Source organism: Mesitornis unicolor, unplaced genomic scaffold (assembly GCF_000695765.1).
Source record: "Mesitornis unicolor isolate BGI_N332 unplaced genomic scaffold, ASM69576v1 scaffold25630, whole genome shotgun sequence".
NCBI lineage: Eukaryota > Metazoa > Chordata > Aves > Mesitornithiformes > Mesitornithidae > Mesitornis > Mesitornis unicolor.
This window is the reverse complement of record NW_010159322.1, coordinates 49,826-59,165: the sequence shown is the minus strand read 5'-3', so window position 1 is coordinate 59,165 and position 9,340 is coordinate 49,826. Positions and strand designations below refer to the sequence as shown.

The 9,340-nt window shown below is 39.4% G+C and overlaps 1 protein-coding gene across 1 annotated transcript; it reads left to right on the top strand.

Annotated features, from left to right (window-relative positions):
* The first annotated feature begins 450 nt into the window (after positions 1 to 450).
* Positions 451 to 8,981, top strand: ATP6AP2 (ATPase, H+ transporting, lysosomal accessory protein 2). The gene is given in 11 exon segments (XM_010186324.1): positions 451 to 514; positions 517 to 575; positions 2,845 to 2,973; positions 4,011 to 4,106; positions 4,305 to 4,442; positions 4,767 to 4,820; positions 6,242 to 6,257; positions 6,260 to 6,326; positions 6,328 to 6,391; positions 7,456 to 7,572; positions 8,414 to 8,981. Coding segments are annotated over 11 exon segments (993 nt in total). The 5' UTR covers positions 451 to 456; the 3' UTR covers positions 8,609 to 8,981.
* Positions 8,982 to 9,340: the final 359 nt, after the last annotated feature.

Below are 9,340 nucleotides of genomic sequence, written 5' to 3'. Positions count from 1 at the left end.
CTCAGGCTGTTGTCTGCATGAAAAGGGGTGTTATGCCAAGCAGTCCTGGAAGCAGACGGAGCTGTGTTGGTGCATAGCTGCTTGTGAGCTAACAGGATTTTGGAGTCTGGCTGGCTCTATCAAGAGTTAGCTTTGCTAGGTCTGAACTGTAACATCGCTCACAACCTAGTAGTGCGTATGCAGAAGTGTATTGTGCTGTTGCTTGAATAATTGTACTGCTTTTGTTAATGTGGATTTGTCCCTCCTTAGTCATTGCTGTACAGAAACCTTATTTTGTATTCCAGGGCATTAAAATGATTGGTTCTCATTACTTGTATTACGTAAACTGGTAAGTCTGAGGGGGAGGAATAGGGAATCTTAGTAAGCTCTAATGCGCTCTTTTTCTGTGATGCAGGGAAAAGATTGTGGAAACTTTGACAACTGTTTTTGTTTGTTTGTTTTTAGGTGTATGTGGTGATGAATTTAGCATCTTGCGATCACCTCAGTCAGTTATTTTTCGAGATGGAAGTTGGCCCATTCCTGGCGAGCGGATCCCAGATGTAGCTGCATTATCCATGGGCTTTTCTATTGAAGATGTATGTTGCAGATCTTGATTTTGAAATGCCTGTAAAACTACAGACCTTCTCACTTAACGTGCAAATCTTCTTGTCATGTGCTGGAATATATAAAATACCATCCTGTTTGTCTTGAGGAATGCATGACTTGTCAAAGTGTGGTTTCCAAGCATAGAGCTATATCGGTCATATGAGCAGCAAATTTGAATCATCAGCTACAGAAGGAAGCAAGGCCGTGGAGTCTTCACTGTGATGTTCTTCAGTTCCTCTGAGATCTAACTATGTGCTGTATCCACCCTCATTCATAGTCACATACTGAGAATCTGTGGAAACCACTGTCATTTCTTGCCTACAAGCTCTATCTGCAGGGATCTGCTCTTGGGCACTTTGAAGAGTATGAGAAATGGCTTGGCGAGGCAGGCATTTTGGCAGGGTGGCAAGCTTGTCTGCTGAGCATAGTTAATAAGAATTAATAAACCCAATAGTTAGCAAGTAATCCAAAGACTCGAAAATCTAATTTGTGGTAATATTTCCCAGATAGGGATTTTGAACATAGCTTTAGTGATGTTTAAAGTGGGGCATGTGAGTAGGAGCCCTTGGGTTGATTCCATCTTGCTGACTGAAGTTGTTGCTGGGCTTCAGCAGGTACGAATAGCTGTTGAAGCAGTATGGGAAAGCTTAATAGCCAGGCATCTCTAGCAGTGTCTGTCTGTGGCCAGATACTCAAAGCTACAAGCTGGGAAAATCTCACAGTGCTGATGAGGGAGCCTGGTTCCCGTTACTTCCGTAATGAAGCTAAGCAAGAGGTCTGATCAGTCTGGCTTGAGTGCAGGTCTGTTTAGCCTGTGTTTTGGAATTTGTCTGAAAATGTGTTTTTTGTCATTAAGCCAGTGACAGAAATCCTTATGAGCAGTATTCCTAAGAAGTATATTTGGATTATTTTATCAAGAAAAAAACCAATACATCAGATGGTATTGTGTGCATTGCATGTAAAGACACCCAGCGAAACAGTGGGTTTTGGCCCATTTTCAACATTTGCTTTTTGACATACTGGTCATCTGGAGCTATAACATGTTTATAATGGAAAAAAAAAAACCCTATTTCATTACTCTATGCCCTTGCCAAAGTTTGGAATTAATTTGCTGTGATGGGTCTGTTGCATCCTTTAGAAATAGTATTGTATTAGTATTATTTCAAATCCTAGAAGCAGGTAGAGAAGGACGTGTTTAAATTATTCTCTTCAGTTAAGCCCTGAAACTGAAAGTTGTCAGCACTGTTAGTAAGGCAGAGATCACTGTGTAGGCAGTAGCCCTGGTATAGAAACTACTGCAGGGCCCAAACACTCATTTTGCAGTGTACATCAAGGCTGTAGGCCAGGAACATAAACCGACAGTGCAGTAGATGCCTTGCAGAGAATTTAGAATTCTTACTGCGTTATGTTTGGGATTCACAAAAGCAGTTGTTCAGTATTCTTCTCTTGTTAAGGCAAGATAAAACTGAACCCTTTTTTTGTCCCTGGTGATGCTTTAAAAGGTTTTTCTTTTGTTTCTTTGAGATGATGCAGATCATGATGTCAATGACATTTAATTCTAAAATCCAAATATATTTGTTTTCTTTAACTTAAGCAATTATGTCTTTTACACAAATGGAAAAATCTGTACAAATTCATTCCAAATAGATGAATTTGTATTTTGTGCCTGAATAAACAAGGCCAGTAGCCTTCAGTGTGCTCTTACCAGTACATAACTGTAGTCAGCTGCTAAAGAATCTTTGTTTCTATGCAAATTTGTAAGTTTCAGATTAGTAGGCTGGTTGACACTTCCCTCCCTTTCTCCCTGCCCTGACCCATTTCTGGTACTGAAAGAATCAAGATGTTTGTGTTTCAATGTGCCTAAACCTGTTTCTGTGATGTTGTGTGAAAGGGTTTGTTTTGTGTGTTTTTGTTTTTGTTTTTTTTTAATTTAGCCTTCACTTATTAAATACAGACTATGATATTTCTAATTTGATTATGGGAAACAGCTCTTCATATATCCAATATGTATAATGCTTTCTCAGTGTGGACCTTGCTGTGAAGTTACTGGCAGTTTTTAAACTAAGAGTTTCTTCATGGTTAACTTGACCACGTTATTGAAGGTGGAAGAATTCTTGTATTAACTTCCCCATGAAATTTCCAATAGGCTGTGCTGCACAGAGATATTAACAAGATAGTAAGTTATTTTGCTGTAATGGTGAGGGAGGGCTCCTCCCTTTCCCGCTGTGGGATACAAGGATTTTTACTGTTTTTTAATAGGACCTTTCCTGGCCTGGGCTTGGAGTGGGTGATCTGTTTCACAGACCACGAGCTACTGTGCTGGTAACAGTGAAGGGAGTAGACAAGCTGGCATTGCCTGTGAAGAAAATCTCTTACCCTATTGAGAATGTGAGTATCCACATTTGGAACTGTGACGCAATTTCTGTGACTCTCATGATCTAATGAGAAATACACGATGCTCTACTGTAGTCCTTGGCATTCACTTATTTCTGAGTTGACTTGAAGTTTGTACATCCCCTGGAATGATGGTGGAGGCTGTATAGATAAATAATCCGATCAGACCCCTGTCAGGGTGAGAGGCCTTTAAGATCACCCAGGGCCTTCTGTGTTGAGTTCAGTAGCTCGTTTGACCAAAGCTTGTTCTCCTTGAAAGGCCTCTAGTTTAATGTGTTTGTACTAAGAGGCAGAGTCCACTCCTTCCCATGTTAACTTACTGATTTGTAGTCAGAATTAACTGTTTTGCTTCAGCTGTGTGTGGTAGCAATTTATATGATGTTGATTCTTTGATGCTGTATCATCCTCTAAGCAGTCTTTGAATTTTCTTCAAGTACTTGAATGTGAAATATAGCACTTTGAGACACCATTTGATTATACTGCATCAAAAAGAAAACAACATTACATTTACCTGTCACTGTCTCTCTTGGCTGAGACTTTTCTCACACCTGTCACAGCATCACAGAGTCATTTATGTTGGAAGGGACCTCTTGAAATTGTCTAGTCCAACCCCCTGATGAAGCAGGGTCAGCTAGAGCAGGCTTTCCAGGACTCCGTCTAGTTGTGTTTTGAGTATTTCTACAGATGGAGATTCCACATCTTCTCTGGGCAACCTGTGCCAGTATTTGACAGATTTAGCTTAAATAAGCCTCCTAGATACACAGTCATGGCTCCTGGGAGTTCTTAAAAATAGGTTGTGTCTGCCGTATATACAACTAAGTTGTCTATTTGTAGATACCTAGTGGATGCTTTGTTTTGCACATTGCTGCCTATGATTTGTTGTTATAACTTTGGAAATATTCACACTCTTTGCTGAAAAAAAAATAAGAGATTGTCCTGTTTTTCCAGACTGCTGTAGTTAATCAGATTATTTCCTTTTACATCATTAGGCCTCGTTTTACCCAAAAATCTAACTAGACTTTTTCTTCCAGGCTGTTCCTTTCAGTCTTGACAGTGTTGCAAATGCTATCCACACTTTGTTCTCTGAGGAAACTCCTGTGGTCTTGCAGCTGGCCCCCAGTGAGGAGGTGAGTATTGCTTCACTTTTGATTCCAGATATTCTGAATAGTCAACTTCTTTCCACTTGTGTGGCTGGAGCAAAACCGATCGATTACATGAAATATTTTGCATTGGAGAGAGATTGTAAGTATGATTGATTATTAATGTGTGACTGGAAAATCTGAAAACTAACCTCTGCTTTTATTAAACAATGCCTGTTCCTGCAGAGAGTGTACATGGTGGGCAAGGCAAACTCTGTATTTGAAGATCTTTCTGTCACACTGCGCCAACTGCGAAACCGCTTATTCCAGGACAACTCCATTCTCAGCTCCCTTCCTCTCAACTCCCTCAGTAGAAACAATGAGGTAAAAAACTGTAGTCGGTGGGAGCTTTTACTACTTTTTCTAATGTTCTTAGTTGGCTTGTGCTTTTCCTTCTTTTTTCCCCTCTTCCCTCTTGCTTTGTCTAGGAGAGCCTGGTCTAAATTTTTTCTAACTAAATTCTAAGAAGTAAGTTTTAAGTTAGCTTTTTAAATAACCTTATTGAAAGAGTACATGTAGCATGTTCTGGTGCTGTAACAGACATAACCTGTTATGAAATACCAAGACTAGCAACAAAATGAGACTTCCCTAACTTTGGTTTCATCAAAGGAAATGCCTGTCTCTTGTTTTTCCTGCCTCTTCCCCCAGGTTGATTTGCTTTTTCTGTCAGAACTACAAGTCCTACATGATATTGCCAGCCTGGTAAGACTTTTTTGGAAACACCTTCCTGATCTTATGTTACAAACTTCAGAGATCTCTTTTAAAGGTAGAGAAGCCGTAGCCACGATACTTGGCAACCAGTGATAGACATTCAAGTGTGTCATCAGTTGGTTGCATCAGTGTAAATAATGCATACTCAAGCTATTTGTATCAGCCCTGTCACTGATGGAGGAAGATGAGAACCTTCCTCATCTGTAGTTTCTTTTGTGTTGCATTTGGTGAGAACAAGGGGAATTCTGAGCTGCTATTTCTCCATACCCAAAGACATGGGAAGTACTAGATGAAGAATTTGCTGGGGCTTTTCTTGTTTTCTTACTTAAGTATAATGGTAGCTAAGGACATGTTCTTTGCCCTGTCCACCATTTTACTTCAAAATAGCACCATAACACTTGATCTGAAAAGACTGGGATGACTTTTGTAATGTGAGTAGTGGTGGTGATAGAAATGTTCTAATGGAGGGGTGAGCTTTTCATTCTGGTCTTTTTGAGCAATAGGCTTATGTTTTTTACTAAGAAACTACTGTTGCTGTGGGTTAGGGTTTGTTTTGGGATTTGGTGTTTGGTGTGTTGGGTGTTTGTTTGTTTGTTTGTGTGTTTTGGTTTGGGTTGGTTTGCCTCCAGGCTGCAGCCCTCAGCTTCTTAAAGTGAAAGAAAGAGTCATGAAAAGCTCAGAAGTTCACATTAGGTGAAAGGCTGGTGAAGAGAAATGGGGCTCTTGAAGAAATGAGGTAGAACAACTTGGTTTTGTCTTGGAGACTAGAAATGCTGTAGATTGGGAGATAGGAACAGATTAAAGTCCTTGTTTTTGGAGACTGTTCTCTTGTGCAGGCAAATGTCAGTGCTGCAGCTTCACACCTGTAAAAGTGCAAGAATGTGACTACTCTCGTTTGAGATAATTTGGATTATATCAGTTGGATTTTATGACAGTGGGATTATACTCCTTAAGTAAACCGCTTTTGTACCTGGGTAACAGCAAGGCAGAAGTTGCAACCTACTCAGTCTTGCAAGGGCCAGCTTCAGTGGAGGGAATAGTAATACCCATGTATTGTAGTTAGGTAATTTTTTTCTCCAAGTTTTATTTTTATGTCAGTTATGGAACAAGGATTCTGATGTGTATAAATGCAATGTTTCTTTTTAGTAGAGCTCTATAATACATGTGTATAACCTCGTGTTAGGAAGAGATGCTACATGATGATCAACTGCTTTCTTCTGTAGAGTAAGAAAACAAACAACTGTGGACATCTTCTAGTTAAGTTGGCAAGAAATTCCACTTTCTAATCAGTATGGAATATGACTGTGGAAAGTGAGGCTGGATTAGTCTCAGCAAACTGATTTGGTGAAAGGTGTTTTGAAAGTAATCTGTATATGAACTAATTTCTTTCTGCCCTCGATGACGTGCCAAAGCTGTCTCGACACAAGCACTTAGCCAAAGATCATTCTCCAGACCTCTATTCCCTGGAACTGGCTGGTTTGGAAGAGGTTGGAAAACGATATGGGGAAGACTCCCAGCAGTTCAAGGATGCTTCTGAAATTCTTGTAGACTCTTTGCAAAAGGTATGCTTTCTACCTAACGAACAGAACTCACAGGAGTACTAAGGAAATAATTTGTTAACTATAAGGCACTTAGTTTATTGACTGTCTTCTGCTTTGAATTGTCACTTCATTAGTGATGCTTGTTTTTGTTGTTTGGTTTTTAAAATGCAGTTGCTCAGTGTTGCAGTTGCTCAGTGTTACAGTTTGTCACTCTGGAACGCGTTGACGTGATTCTACAATGTGTTAGATATTTTGCATAAAGAAATGGGAATGTATTGAAACCATATATCAGCATCACTTGATATGTTTGTTTTTCCTATAGAAATATCTTGCATTTAAAAGCACCAGTGTGTCTCACAAAAACTGGCTCTCAGAAACGTGGAAATCTCTTTATCCCAGAGTACAGTTTCCCTTTGCCCACAAAGCTGTACAAATCTAAACTTCCAAATCTCTAAAGTAACTGCTGTTCATCTTATCAATGTGCTCAAGAAAGTAATTATTTAGCAGGTCTTATATAATCATTAGATAAAATCTTTCTTTATTAAGACCAGTCACTACCATTCTGTGTGAAAAGCATGATGGAAAAGCATCAAAGCCTGAATTTGCGAAGCCAAATAATTGTTTTCTCTAAACATTACTCTTCGGCCTCTTTGCAGTTAAGCAAATAGATTTAAATACTAGGCATATTGGTCTTTGGACCAGATTAAAATACTCAGGTTCATAATTTCCCAGTGGGAGGTTGAGAACCTAAGTATTTTTTTGTTATTTTGAAACTGACAGACATACAATTGGGAAACTGTGTGGTGATGGGCCTGTTGTGAAAAAGATGACAGACCATGTTTCAGCCTAGAAAGCAATTGTAAGCTACGGTCGTCTGAACAAGTGGTTGAGGAGTTTTTAAGAGATGTTGTAAATCAGGTGAAAGCTGGCACTTTCTTAGTGGAATCCTAAAATAGCGTAAACTTTTACAACTTTCCATAAGCTTCTTATTCCTGAAGTTGACATCTTATGGTTTAATACATCTTGCTAACAAAACTCTCTGGCTACAGTGTAGGTTTTAAATTCAATCACTTTTGCTTTTCCAGTTTGCGGACGAGATGTTTAATCTGTACAGCGGGAATGCAGTAGTAGAAGTAGTGGCTGTGAAGGCATTTAATTCTCCCCTCATGAGGAAGTCTCGCTCCATTCTCCAGTCCTCACAGGTAGTAGATGCACATTTTTCTATAAATCATTTATTAAAAGAGATACAAACTGCATCACTTCTGCACTTGAGCATAACTTTTTTATTTTTTTAAGGACTAGAATACTGACTATGATTTAGGCATGGGTGCTTGGAGGTCAGCTTTCCTGTCTCAATCTTCACTTAATCATACAGTAATTTGGGTTGAAGAGAGCCTCTGGAGGTCATCTAGTCCAACCTACTGTTCAAAGCGGCGTTAATTGAGGAGTTAGATCAGGCCACTCAGGTCCTCGTCCAGCCAAGTTCTTGAGAAGTCTGTGGCTGGAAGTCCCAAAGCCTCTCTCTGGACAGCTTCTTCCAAAGTCTTAACCACTTTCTCTGTGAAAACTTTTTCCCTTATGTCTTGTTAGGATTTGCATTTCTGCTGTTTTCTCCCCAGTACAGTAGTGCCTTCAAGTCCTGCCTCATGAGTGGGGGGAAAAAAGTTGTTTTCCTTGTCCTGGCTGCCTACACTCCAGGCGCAGTGCAGGGGCACACCACTGGCTGCTGTTCACCCCGTCCACCAGGACCTGCAGGTCCCTCTGCAGAGCTGCTGCCCAGCCTGTGCTGTCACCCGGGGTTATTCTGTCCCAGGTGCAGGGCTTTGCGTTGGTCCTCATTGAGTTTTGTGAGGCTCCTGTCAGCCTCCTTGGGATTTCATTGATATCAGCCATATGATGACTTTTGTGTTTCATGCCCTAGCATCGCTATTGTCTAGTCAAAAATGTATCTCTCCCATCCAGATTGCTCAGATTTTTCAGCAGTCATAATGTGTTTTGTATGTGAGCTAACTTAAAGTAATACACTTATTTTCTTTATTACAGAGTGAAACAGAAAATCCATATAACCTTGCCTATCCATATAACTACAACTACTCTGTAATCTTCAACATTATTCTGTGGATGATGATAGGTCTTGCTTTAGCTGTGATAGTTATCTCCTACAACCTCTGGAACATGGATCCTGGGTACGACAGCATTATTTATAGGATGACAAATCAGAAGATAAGAATGGATTGAACTACGCTGTATTTCAGTGCAATGAAATGATGACGACTAAGGTCTCCTTTAAACTGTGTGGAAAATAAATGTTCTGACATGGTTAATTGTGGAAAATTTTTTAAAGGTGTATTTATTTATAAGTTGTTTTTTTTCTCCCCTCTCAAGCCTATTTTAAATGTTAGTAGTAGCACCAGATGGGATTTAGAAATTGAAATCTGCTTGTTAAAAAAAAAAAGGGAAAAAAATCCCCAAACTGTTATTAAAGTGGCATCATTCCATTTTTTTAATGATGTAACCTGAATTTTTGAAATGCCCTGTACTCCCTGTGACTATGTGCAAAAGAGATAAATTGAAGTTATGATAGCTACATGGTGTGTGAAACTCTTACACTGGAAGATTAGAAATTATAGCTAAATTGTTGTGTTGTACATTATGAACCAGTTGTAAATGTTTGATGTAAATATTTATAATGGCTATATGTAACTTCAGAGAGGATAGTAATTATTCTTTAGTAAAATACTAAACATAGAAATATTTCTACAAGACTATGATTCTAGTGGTGCAAGTGGCATTTTGATCTCTTGCTGACGGCTCAGATGTAAGCTGTAGACAGAAGGATCCTTCACCTAGAGCTTTCTTGATTTGTAAATGACGCTGGTGTGGCTGGTCTGTACACTGGAGAGTCTATAAATATTGAAGTAGCACCATGGTCTACTGTCACATTCAGTTGAAAGTTCCTGTTATGATGCT